Source organism: Ambystoma mexicanum, chromosome 4q (genome assembly GCF_040938575.1).
Source record: "Ambystoma mexicanum isolate Mex_15411 chromosome 4q, UKY_AmexF1_1, whole genome shotgun sequence".
Classification (NCBI taxonomy): Eukaryota; Metazoa; Chordata; class Amphibia; order Caudata; family Ambystomatidae; genus Ambystoma; species Ambystoma mexicanum.
The window spans coordinates 1,073,541,071-1,073,554,739 of record NC_090928.1 but is presented as its reverse complement, the minus strand read 5'-3'; the positions used below and the strand labels follow the sequence as shown (position 1 = coordinate 1,073,554,739).

At 44.0% G+C, this 13,669-nt stretch overlaps 1 protein-coding gene across 1 annotated transcript; it reads left to right on the top strand.

The window, feature by feature from the left end:
• Nucleotides 1–3,450: 3,450 nt before the first annotated feature.
• LOC138468191 (uncharacterized) lies at nucleotides 3,451–8,650 on the top strand. Its single transcript, XM_069608645.1, has 2 exons — nucleotides 3,451–7,803; nucleotides 8,350–8,650. The coding sequence occupies exon 1, from the start codon at nucleotides 5,780–5,782 to the stop codon at nucleotides 6,755–6,757; it is 978 nt and encodes a 325-aa protein (XP_069464746.1). The 5' UTR covers nucleotides 3,451–5,779; the 3' UTR covers nucleotides 6,758–7,803; nucleotides 8,350–8,650.
• The last annotated feature ends 5,019 nt before the right edge of the window (nucleotides 8,651–13,669 follow it).

The window sequence follows — 13,669 nt, the reverse complement described above, 5'->3', positions numbered from 1 at the left end:
TTTGGCATCTTTGCCTCCAGAGGGAGGTGTCAGTGACGGCGGAATATCTTCCAGGCCGTCAGAACGAAATGGCCCGACTGGAGCTCCAGATTCCTCAGGGATGCCAGCGATTGGAAGCTGGACAAAAGAGTGTTCCAGAAATTGATGGCAAGATGGGGTCCATGCCAGACAGACCTATTTGCATCGAGGTTGAACAGACAAAATGCTCGGTTCTTCAGTTGGCGACCAGGCCCAGAGGCGGAAGTGAAAGATGCATTCCTGAAGAAATGGGGTCCGAGCACAGAATATGCGTTCCCACCATTCGCAATGATAGAGAGAACGCTGGCACAAGTGAGAAGACCACAGGTGTCCATGATTTTAATAACTCCAGACTGGAGGTGCCAAGCATGGTTCCCAGATCTGTTAGGGATGTCCCATGACAATATGATAGCTCTACCGAGGTACAAGCTAATTAGTGTGGGACCCTGCAGGTGAGGCCACATTCTGGTGAAGTTCGGCAGCCTCAGGTTCATTGTGTGGGCAATTTAGGGGTTCCTGGTCTATGCTAGGATTATTGGATGAGGATGAACATATCATTGAGGTATCCTAGGCGCCAGGGACCACGAAGGCATATAGGTCAGCTTGGTCAGCCTGGGATACCTGGTGCATGGAAAGGAATGTACATCCCTCTGGAACAGATGTGGTACACGTAGCCAATTTCCAAGCACAACTGGCAGCACCAGGCAAAGCATATGGGACTATTAACACAGCTCATCAGCAATATCAGCTGGTCACCCAAAAATAGAACATCTACCAATTGGGGAACATTCTTTAATATGAAGATTACTGAAGGGTGTTAGATTGATCAGACCTCCGATGGCGAGTACGACCAGGTATGGGATGTAGATAAGATCCTAAGAATGTTCACAACATGACGGGACAGCAGTGAGTTAACGAGGAAAGCTTTATCCGCCAAAGTGACTATGCTCTTGTGCTTTTTGTCATGTAAGAGAGTGTCTGATGTGAGAGCGTTGGAAGTGAATAGGAAATCCTTATCCGTGTGGGGGATAACCTTTCACTTCACGAAAAGAACAAAAACGAATTTGAGAACTGTTTCATATGAATCTTTCCCAGACCATCCTAATTTGTGCCCAGTTAGATGTATAGTGTCATACTAAAGTATGACGAGAGACCTACAACCCACATGAGTAACTCAATCACTGATTTCTTTAACAAAATCTTTCGAAGCAGTAGCTCCCGCAACCCTGGAAAGATGGGTCAGATGGGTGATGATACAAGCAGGCATAGATATTGACTGTTATGGTGCCCATTCAGTGGGGGGTGCAATGGCCTCTAAGGCATTGTATGTAGGGGCCAGGCTGAAAGACATTATAAAGACAGCAGACTGGTTGAATAAGTCAACATTCTTAAACTCCCTCGACATATCGTATACCAACTATGCCAACGACACTCAAATCCTGATCACTCTCTCAGGCAACTATACAGATGACTCGAACACACTTAACTCAATCTACTCCACAATACAGACTTGGATGGCAGCCAATCATCTTTGTCTCAACAGTGACAAAACAGAAATCTTTTTTGTTGGCCTACCGAGTGCCTTAAAGACCCTCAACAATCAATACACTGCCTTCCAAATTGACAATTGCTCAATTCCTGTCTCAAAACACTGTAAAGACTCTAGGGGTCTACCTGGATGCCTCACTCCCCATGACTAGACAAGTAAGCGCCATTGCCTCCTCAGCAGCCTATGCTGCCAAGGTCCTCAATACGGCCAGACCCTTCCTCTCTAAAAACAACTGCCTGACCATTGCCCGTGCAATCATTGGCTCCAAGATCGATTATTGCAATGTTCTATTCAATGGTACCTCATCCAGAAACATCCACAAACTCCAAGTCATCCAGATTAACGCCCTCAGAGCAGCCCTGAATATCCCAAAAAGAGAGCACCTCTCCAGAGCTAGAAGAGAAGCAAACTGGCTCCCCATCCAGGAGCGGATCACTTTCAAAACACTCTCCATTGCCCACAACAGACATGCCAACCCTCCAGATTTGGGTGCGAAGTTCCTGAAAATCAGACTACCCTCCCGCCTCCCGAATGAAATGCTTTCAAACCCAATTGGTTTTCATTTCCTTCAGTTAACACTGATGAAGTCAAGGAAAGCCAATGGGATTTACAGCAAATGATTGACAGTCTGCTGTCTGCACTCTCAGCACAATCTCATATGCTTGAGGGGGCAGAACAATGACCTAATTGAACTGGATACTCTGTTCCTCCCTCTCAAGCATCTGCTTGGCTGAAAGATGCTTGTCTTGCGCGTGACTGACTCCACGTTCATTGTGGAAAAGTGGATGTGTTGAGCTTCGGTCCTCACATGATTACCACTGTGCGGATTTAGGCCTGTAACGCTGCGCTGCAAGGCCCAGGGCCGTTTCAGCGAGGAGAACATTCCTCAGGCCGAGGCCCATCTGCCGCAGCCTGGGCAGCCCCTCTCACGTCGAGAGAGCTGCAGATCTATCATCTAAGGTTAGTAACTTGGACCTGATTAAATACAAACCCATCAAAACATACATTTCTAGCAGTAACTTGTATGTGCGTAAATGCATGCATGCCCTGCCCTCCGTTCCCGTCACAGTGTTGCCCCCCACCTCCAACTCACTGCGTGGCGAGCGGCCCTTCACCTACCTACGCCATGTAAATGTTGATTGCTACACTTCTCGTGTAGTGGCAATTATGATTCCCAACTTTGTGTCTGCAGTGTGTCCATATAACCCTAGAAACCGGTCCTGGCGTTAATAACGAACATGCCCGGGCCGTAGATGCAGCAGGTGAAAATTCCACCTAGCTGCTGCCTGCGCCCTCCTTCCATCATGCCGAACAAGACGAACCAGGGTTGCGGGATTCTATGTCAAGACTCGGAGGCTCAGATTATGCTCTAACTTCTCTTTACTTACTCTGCAGCATCAGTTTCATCAACAAACATGAAAAAATAAAAAACAAAAACTACAAAACACCATCATATTTGTAGTTCATTTTTCATAGGTTGTTCTGATCACGTGACTTCATCCTCCAATCACGCCTCTCTTACCTCTATAATGCGATCTGTCCCCATAGTCCTTCCTCTTTCTTTGCTGCTCGAGCAGCCGAGATAAGTGCCATATATTTTTACTTTTATATGTATTGATATGGGAATGATAATGATTCTGTGTCAAGAATCGGAGGCTCAGATTATGCTCTAACTTCTCTTTACTTGCTCGAGCAGCATCAGTTTCATCAACAAACATGAAAAACAAATAAACAAAACTGCAAATCCCAACAAAACATCATCATATTTGTAGTTCGTATTTCATAGGTTGTTCTGATCACGTGACTTCATCCTCCAGGCACTCCTCTCTTATCCTCTATAATACGATCTGTCCCTATAGTCCTTCCTCTTTGTTTGCTGCTCGAGCAGCCAAGATAAGTGCCATATATTTTTACTTTTATATGTATTGATATGGGAATGATAATGACTGTATATATAATTGTGCTTTAGGCGGCGCGCGCATGTAGGGAAAAACGCGTAGGAGACACGCAGCGTGTGGTAGTGACTGGCCGGGGTCAGCTTTGCCTTGTTAGGAGGCACTGTAACTACGGAAGTTCCCAACGGCGCGACGGCACTCGGCGCCATTGCGAACTTAGATTCTTGAGAGAAGCAGTTTCTCTATGTGCGCGTGGGAGAGTTCTGATACCACGCAATTATAGATCAAACAGATCTATCGTTTGACAGCATTCTGTTGCTGTAGCCGGTGAAGAAGGGCACCAGCTCTGTTCAGTGAGCCATGGGTGCCATCTAGTGGTGAAAACAGGTACCTCAGGCTAAAAATGTAATTTGATGCCTCAGCCCAGGTGAAGTCGTGTAGACCCCTCATTGTTCTGCCTGCTGGGGAGGAGGCATTAAAGAGATTGCTCTCATTGATGGGCTCAGTCCCAAGTAAAACTGCACGGTATTACATATCTTGACGGGGGCAGCCCAAGCAAACTGCAAATACATTTCCTTAAGGCACTACTTAACATGAGTGATTACTCAGAAGAATCTGAAGGTCCTCACGTCAGCGGCCGGCGTATGAGTGAGGCAGTCCAGAGAATGGAGAGTGCCGAGAGGCCCCGTGGAGAGAGGGGCATTTTGCAAAGCCTGGCTGCCTTTTCGCAAGGCAAAGCACACAGGAAAAAAGGGGGAAGTAAACATAAAACCTGCAGGGACCGTAGTGCCCAGAACCCCCCCCCCCCCCGAGTTCACCCCGTAGATCCAGCTCGGGGAAAAGGAAGGCGAGGTCTTGTGAGAGGTGAGCCACATGCTCAAGTGAGTCGGATGACGAGTACTGCAGGAGCAGTTCAAGATCTGAGGAATTCACTTCATCAGAACCTCAGACCTCCCCAGAAGAGGATGAAGGCCAGCCTAAAAGTAAAAGAGGCAGGAGGGAAGAGGATGATACTCTCAAAGATGAGTTTGATCCTGATGACCTTATGCATCCAAGGTCCAATGAGTGGGACCCTCCGGAGAAAATTGCGGAGTACATCAGGAGACGGTTGCGGGCGCCGCTTAGCAACCAGGCAAGATCCAAATTGAAAGCGGAGTGTCTGAGACCGAGGGTTCCGGACGGGGTAGCTGAGACCCCTGAGATCGATGACAGGATCCTCACGTTCCTGGGCAGATATGGAAGGGATGTGAAGATGGGCATTGATAGGTCCTGGAGGTCCTGCCAGGATAAATTGCTGGACATGTTGGGGCCGATTACAAGAATCTGGCAGCTGGCGGAAGAGGCAAAAGCTAAGAAGGAACCCATGGATCCGGACATTGTAGCTGGATGGGCTCAGAGGACCCTCTGTCTGCTGGGTAACGCTAATACGGCGTTATCCACGGAGAGGAGGAGATCCATCCTAATGAAACTGGACCACAGGCTGGGTGAGATGGCGACATCAGAACAGGCGATGGCAGCAAAGGGCAAGCTGTTCGGGGGAACTGTTTATTAAGGACATGGCGAAGTTGGCCAGTACGTATTTCTCAATGGATAGAGCCCAATCTTCTTTGAAGAAAATATTTGGCCGGAAGGTTTTTGACAGGGCTGGAGGAGGAAAGGGCTGCTCGTCCAGCCGTGGCCAGTATAGAGGCTCCTATAGAGACAGAGATAATTGGAAACAAGAAGATCGAAGATCCAACCCCTTCTTCCCTTCTAGGGGAAGAGGCAGGGGTAGAGGTTGGAGGAGCAATAACAGGCAGCAACACCAGAATAATTCAAGTGAGAAAAGCAAGATCGGTAGATAGGTTGGATGTGAGTATTCCTCCGGTAGGAGGAAGGGTGAAGCTGCATGTAGAGAAATGGGAGGAGTTGTCCTCAGATGCATGGGTAAGGCAGACTGTGCGAGGCTTTCAGTTGGAATTCTGGCAAGAACCATATTAGGTGGCGTTCCCGAGACAAATAAGGTTCATCAGAGAAGATGAGGAGCTTCTAGACAAGGAGGTAGAGTTGCCCAAGGTAAAGAATGCAATAGGCCCAGCCTCAGAAGGTCTGGGAAGTTTTGTAAGCAATCTGTTTTTAATGAAAAGAAGACACAAGGTAAGGCCGGTGATAAACTTGAGAGGTTTGAATTACTTCCTAGCGTACAGGCATTTCAAGATGGAAGGGATTCATCTTTTAAGAGATGTCCTCCAGAAGGGAGATTGGTTGGCAAGGATAGATCTCAGAGATGCATACTTAACGATTCCATTTCAGGCAGATCAAGGCTATTACAGTTTGTATGGAAGGGACAGAAGTGGGAGTTCAAGTGTCTGCCTTTTGGGCTGGCGTCAGCGCCATGGTTTTTCACCAAGCTATTGAGACCGGTGGTAAGATATCTGAGAGAGCAGGGGATCAGGATGATCATTTATCTGGACGATATCTGTCTGATGTGTCAGGACAAGGAGATTCTAGTAGAACAGGTTCAGATAACCACTGTATTGTTGCAACAACTGGGGTTTTTGTTAAACTGGGAGAAGTCGGAACTAGAGCTAGTGCAGGAGATAGAATTCCTGGGATTCATCTTAGAAACAACAAAGGGTATTCTCAAGCTCCCATTAGACAAGGTGAATTCAGTAAAGAAGGAGATCAAGAGTATGATGACAAAGCGAGAGATTTCATTGAGGGAAATAGCAAGACTGGTAGGTCGTCTGTCATCATCAATTCAGGCGATATTCCCAGGGCCTCTACATTACAGAGCATTGCAGAGGCTGAAGATAGATCATCTCAGGAGAGGTCTATCTTACGAACAGAAAGTGGTGATATCGTAGGAAGCGAGATTGGAGCTGGAATGGTGGTACTACCACATGGAGGCATGGAATGGCAGGGCGATATTTGGCTCATCCCCGGACCTGGTTATAGAGTCGGACGCCAGTCGATGGGGATGGGGAGCCAGATGTGGAGACCAATCGACAGGGAGGAGATGGTCGAGCGAGGAGCTGGGTCTCCACATCAATTACCTGGAGCGTCTGGCGGGATCCTTCGCAGTCGGTGTTGGACCCGGGAAGGAGTGAAAGGTGCCATTCTGTTGAAGATGGACAATGTTTCGGCAGTCAGATATATAACTGGGCGGAAGGAGATCGAAGAGGCTGATGGAGGTGGCCAAAGAGTTTTGGCAAATATGTCTCGAGAAGGGAATAAGCGTGAGAGCGGAGAATCTTCCGGGGGATCTCAATCTGGTGGCAGATTGGAATTCGAGATACTTGAGGGACTCCAGTGATTGGCAGCTAGACGACTCAGTATTTCAGGAGATAATGCGTTGCAGGGGTCCGTGTCAGACAGATCTGTTTGCGTCCAGGCTGAACAGGAAGATCTGCAGGTTTTACAGCTGGATACCGGATCCGGAAGCGACAAATGCATTTCTCCAGGTTTGGGGACCAGCAAGAGAATATGCTTTCCCGCCGTTCGCTACAATAGCGCGCACAGTGGCGCAAGTCAGGCGACAAGAAGCCACAGTGATTCTAATAACACCGGACTGGAGAGGTCAGGCTTGGTTTCCGGATCTTCTGGAGTTGTCTTACGAGGCTCCAATTCGGTTACCAGACAGAGAGGACATATTGTTAAATCCAATACGAGAGACTCACCCGCTGGTGAGGTCAGGGAATTTGAGCCTCATAGCTTGGGCGATTTCAGGGAAAATTGGTCTAAGCCAGGACTTTCAGGGACAGCTCAGGAATTCATTAGAGAGTCATGGGCCCCGGCTACAGGGAAGGCTTATAGTGGGGCATGGTGTAAGTGGAGTGATTGGTGTATGGAGAGAAAGGTTGATCCCGTACGAACAGATGTAGTTCCCATAGTGAATTTTTTAGCAGCACAAGCGGCGCAGGCGAAGGCTTACAGGACCATTAATAACTATAGATCAGCGATATCGGCAGGTCATGTGTGCATTGAGAGTAAGGTGAACACCCTTTAGTATGTAGGCTCCTGAAAGGAATCAGATGTATGAGACCGCCCACACCTAAATATTCTCATTTGTGGGATGTGAGTGTGGTATTGAAGATGTTTGAGGCTTGGCCAGATAATCTATGCAGGAAAGCGCTGTGGGCTAAGCTAACTACTCTATTGTGTTTGATTTCATGTAAGAGAGTGTCTGACGTGAAAGCTGTAGAGGTAAATAAGAAATCCTTTTCACCTGCAGGAGTAGTATTTTACGTAGAGAAGAGAACAAAGACGAACATTAAATCGGTTGAGTACATGGCCTTTCCAGGGAAACCAAAATTGTGTCCAGTTAGATGCTTGAAGGTGCATGACGAAAGAGCGAATAGGGTAAGACCTAACTGGGAGTATCAATTGCTGATAGCTATTAGAAAGCCTTTTAGAGCGGTAGCAGCAGCCACTTTGTCTAGATGAGTAATATGGTGCATGGCAGAGGCAAGTATAGATGTGAGTCAGTTTCGGGCACATTCCACAAGGGGTGCTATGGCATCGTCGGCTTTTGTGGCAGGTGCCCGCCTGGAAGATATATTGAAGGCGGCAGACTGGTCTAATGAGGAGACGTTTAAGAATGTTTATTTTAGACCGGTAGAACAAGTAGCGTTGTTGGTGGTAAGTAAGCTTTAAACGGGCATAATCTGAGCCTCCGAGTCTTGGCATAGAATACGGATTTTCCATACATTCGTTACAGAAAGTCATGATTCTATTAAAGACTCAAAGGCGAAAGATTATTCCACCCTATTTCAATCGCTACAATACAAGTGTGTAAATATGATATCTGGAAAATAATGTGATGTTGTAATGGATATGATAATGATATTGTTATGTGATTGCCCACCCGTTCATAATGAGATTGGTAATGGTTTGTATTTGTTTCAGGGACGGACCAGAAAAAGACACCTTGAAAAGGAAACAGAGAAAGTTAAGTCGTCTACCAGTTGGGGCGCAAGTTTGAATTCGTTCAGCAAAAGAAAGAGGAAGGACTATGGGGACAGATCGTATTATAGAGGATAAGAGAGGCGTGATTGGAGGATGAAGTCACGTGATCAGAACAACCTATGAAAAACAAACTACAAATATGATGGTGTTTTGTTGGGATTTGTAGTTTTTGTTTTTTTGTTTTTCATGTTTGTTGATGAAACTGATGCTGCAGAGTAAGTAAAGAGAAGTTAGAGTATAATCTTTCGCCTCTGAGTCTTTAATAGAATCATGACTTTCTGTAACAAATGTATGGAAAATCTGTATTGTCCCCCGCTCTCCTTGTTCAGCATTATGGGTTCGGGGATTGCAGGGTGCTTCGATAACATGGAAAGCGGGAGGGGGGAAATAAAGCGCGCTATGTGTCACTTTAATTTCCTCAAACTGAAGAAAAAAATCGATGAACTGTCATTTTGGATTGCAACTTCCTGCTTTTCTGCTCTCCGCGATTCTGTGCTAGATTTCAAGAAGTGAAACATTCTCAACAAGCGACACACATAATGTAAATATAAATGCCTTATACTTCTTCCATATGCTTTACTTTGGTTTTGCATACAATATAACCATTTATTTAATGAAATCCTTTATTCATTTCTACATAATGTTTTACGATCCCAAAAGGCGGTATTCAACATTTTTGTGTTGCAAAGCTTTTGGCTGTGTTCTAACCCGTCTCGTTTTTTTCTGCTACAGCATTTTAACGTAAATCCAATATTATGCTACGTTCCAAGATGAAGCACATTTTCATGGTCTCTTGATTTTGAGGGCTCTGAGCTGTGAGTACGGCTGGGTCTTATGACTTTTCCCAGCACCCCTAGAAACAGTGTGTTAAGATGTAGCAATGGTAGCTACATTGGGGATTTGGAGATGCATGGTGGTTTTTGGCAGTTAAAAAATATGCTGGCATTAGGCTTCCCTTGCACTCTATTTCCTCAAGGAGAGTCAGATATTGAGACCTGCTCCAGGACCAACGTGCATGATTGTCAGAGGCGTCTGCCTTTCAGTTTGCTTATGAAGGCCTCTGCCCGTGCAACAGAACAGAAAGCACGATGAAAGCAGAAAAAGATGCCCAGGTCCTTGCAGCATTTTGCACTGCTATAAACAATAGATATTTCATAGCACTAGGGTTGTGCCTGACAAGTGTCCTTCCCATACCCACACATAAACCCAAACTGTTGGCATTGCCAATGCTTGTTTTTACTTTTGATTCCACCATGCCTTGACCGTAACCTTACTGTTAGTCCTTTGAGCAGCATTCACACTGAAAACCAAAATAATGTGCCTGATTAACACATTGTTTTTAAAAGGTTTATCATTGTTTTGCTCTTTTTTTACCAAATGCATCAAAGTATAGCAACCTGTGAGAAGAGGTTGAACTACCACTCCAGGAGTTATGCCAGTAGGGAAGAGCACTGCGCCTTTGGCAACTGTGATTGCTGGAAGGTAAGAAATGACTTTGTTTTAAAAAATCTGCACCAGTCTCTAGCAGGAACAACTCACTGTAGTAAAGATTGCTTTTAGACTTACATATGTTTTACAAATATGGTGAAATAGGTTTTATGAAAGTAAATTTTTTGATTAAAAGCAAGTCCCTGCCTACTTTGCAGTCAGAAACTCATGTTCTATGCACAGTATGTTACTGAGTAGTATGGTTTCAGAGAGGCTAGCTACCACCAGGGCTGCATTCGGATCATGCCATAATAAAGTTTTTCCGGCTTCTGGGCTCAGACAAGACTGAGTGGCTCTGTCAATACTTTCTTTTTCTTTTCCCAGGAATAAACTGCTATTGTCTTGCTGTTTGTGTGGAGAAGATTCAGAAAATATTGAGGACCTTTGGAACTCCCAACACACTTCTACTTCAAGCCAGCAGAGAGTATTGGCTCTGAGTCACGTCAGATTTTTTTAATCTATTTTAATTTCCGCTTGAGAAGCATTTCTTTTTAAGTTTAACATTCATTCCTACACATCGATGAGTCATCTGGCACATGAGCAGAGAAGACGAGGCACTCTATCTAGGATTTTCATACAATTCCCTAATAGATTCTATCGAGGAATTCTCCTGAGGGTAAGATTGAATCTGCTCCCCACTTGAGAAATCCAACTCAGGTGATCCCTTATTGCTCCGGAGAATGCCTCTTGTAGGTTCTGCCAGAGTAAATTGAAAACTCTTAGGCACCTGGTACTTGAATGCCCCTCCTTAGAGGGCCTTAGAGCTAATTTCCTTAAACAACTGGTTATGTCTCCCTATCTCCATGACGAAGACTTAATATGGAAACATTGCCTTCACAATTACAACATATGTGAAGGGCTGGCCTTAACTGGGCTCATTAAGTCTCTGCACGTATAGGCTGGTAGGACTGTATTAAAAGGGTTGGTTATGTTATACTCTGTTATTACTAAGTTTTATTGTATCAGTTTGCTTTATGATTCTGCTTCGGAACTCTGGACTACAGAGCTCTGATTTTAGGGAATACATCGATTGGTTGTACCACCAGATCAAAATAACTGCTAAAAAATATGAAATATGTGAAATATGTAATTTTTGGCTTTTCTTTCTTTTATTTGGTGGTGGTATTTACTTTTTTTATTTTTTATTTTATCTGTGTTATCAAACAGTAGTTACTAATTTTTTTTATGTGGTCTTCTGTTTGTTATTGATTCTATGTATTTTGTAAAGGTTTGAATTAACCAAATACAAATAAAAAAATACATTAAAAAAAAATGAGGTGAAGAGGTTTGGATTGTTCACCTCCAAGAGTAGAAAAAAAAATATGACTGTAAATTCAATGAAAAATGGCAAACAGACGTTCCATACATTTTGAAATCCAAAAATGATCCATTCAGTGCATTTTGTGAAATCTGTATAGCTGATTTTATTAGCATTACTCATGGTGGAAGAAATGCTATTGTGAAACACGTTAGTACACCAAAACATATTAACAGTGCAAAATCACTGGCTCAGATGAGAAAAAATAACAGATTGGGCAGCCGGTAGGGCAACAGTAGATGTTGACGAAAAGGTGATTCTAGTAGAGCATAATGAACCCTTTTCAATAGCTGATCATGCTGGTCATCTTTTGAAATTGATGTTTCCTGATTTTAAAATAGCCACGTGGAAGAACTAAAGTAAGTCACATAGTTATGAGCTATTGCACCGTATAGTATTAAATGTCTACAACAAGCCTTGGAGAAGAAGCCATGGTTTGGCCTGGCAACTGATGGAAGTATTGATGAAAATGATAAATATCTTCCAGCATGAAGATCCAGACACGTGGCGCATAATTACATCAATTCTTGTCATGCCTTCGATTATTGCGGGGGATGCTCAAACTCTGCGTGACACATGAAACAGTGTCATCATACAAAATTATCTAAACAGGAATAACTGTGCAACATATTCCTCAGATAATACCAATTCGATGAATGGCAAGCACAACAGCCTACTGAGTAAAATAAAGACCCAACAGAATGAAAAGCAGGAGAAGGTGTATGATGTTGGCTGCCCTTGCCACTTGTGTCACTTAAGTGCACAAAAGAGCTCCAAAGCCTTGTCAATAAAAGTTGATTATATGCTGCTTGATATCTACTACCACTTTGAATAAATTGTGAAGTGTAAAGGTATCCTGAGAGAGAACATGGGGTTCACAGAGACTGAAGTAAGGAAAGTCATCAAACACATCAGCATAAGGTGGATGAGCTTGCGGAAGTCAGCAGAGAGAACTTTAAAGCAGTGGGACTCACTTAAATCATATTTTCTGCCAAACTTTGATGATGATGCTTGAGGGAAAGAAGAAAAAAGGCAAAACTGGTGATCGAGAAGAGCGACTTGTCAAGCTTTTCAAAAACCCTGTGATGAAAGTTTATTTTATGTTTGTACAAGCTGTGCTTCCCAGCTTTCAATCCTTCAATACATTACTGCAAAGCGAGTCCCTGATGATACACCGTCTTCACTCTTCAGCCATGTGTCTTTTTCGCCAGTTAATTGTCAACCAGAGGTTTTATCAAAAACAGCAAACCTACTCCAAATTGATGTTGTTAAATCTAGACAACCATTTGCCATTAAAGAAAATCTATGTTGGCCTACTGAGAAAGTCAGGTAGCAAGAAAGGAAGATATTCAGGGTTCACCAAGATGGAACAAATTCCTACTGGAAGCTAAAGGCTTAAACATACATTCTGTTAGATACATGTTGAAGTCCATGCCTGCATTGTCGGATACAATCTTTACATCACTCACCTTCTTAGACCCTGAAACCAGGCTGCAAGCAACCATGGAAGAAATCGGGGAGCTGCTGTATAGGTTTCCAGATGTACTCCAGAAAAATCTGCTTGAAAATCTTCAACGTGAATTCAGAGAATATCAGATCATGACCGATCAGTAAATGCCAAAAGGTGACAGAATTGATGATGTATGAGAGAGTTTATCAACATTAAAAGACTGTGTCACCAAACTGCCTTTATTTCCGAACCTACAAAAACTGGCAACATTTATTTTACTACTGCCACACAGCAATGCCTACTGTGAAGGCCTTTTTAGTACTGTGTGGAAAATCTGTTCCGAATCCAGGAATAATCTAGGCAAAGATGTTAAAGGGGGACATGCATCAACCTCTGTTTACACAGAAAGGACGGGACCAAGAAACACGCTAGTTGGAATACTAGCCACAAAGTTGAATGTCTTCAAGTCACAGAATGTAGTCTGTTACAAATGGCAGCCACCAAAATACCTTCTTGAGGCAGCAGAAGATGCAACATACATAGCCCTCACAAGCAGGTTATAGAACTGTACCTTAAATGCACCTAATAGGAGACACCAGAGAAACATGTACTCAAGTGGGCTGCCCCTGGAAAGCAATCATGTATTTCTAGTATTTAAACCACATTTTATTTGTCTCTACATTTTTGACATTGACATATATTTAGGTTTCTGATGGCTGTGTCTCTTAACACGACACTGAACACATATACATACACTTACATAGACCACAAACCAATGCTATAAAACCTGATATTTAAATTGCATAATAATCATCCTACTCATATAAACATCCGATCTCATCCACTCAACTCAATCTTATCTAAAATGCTCAAATTGTCACCATCATACAATGCATCAAAGTGCTGTGCAGTGAATCCAAGTGATTTGCCCGCGGCTGAAACTACCGCAGACAAAACGTTCACATGAGAAAGTTGCGAACTACCAAAGGTTTGCACCTTTCTCA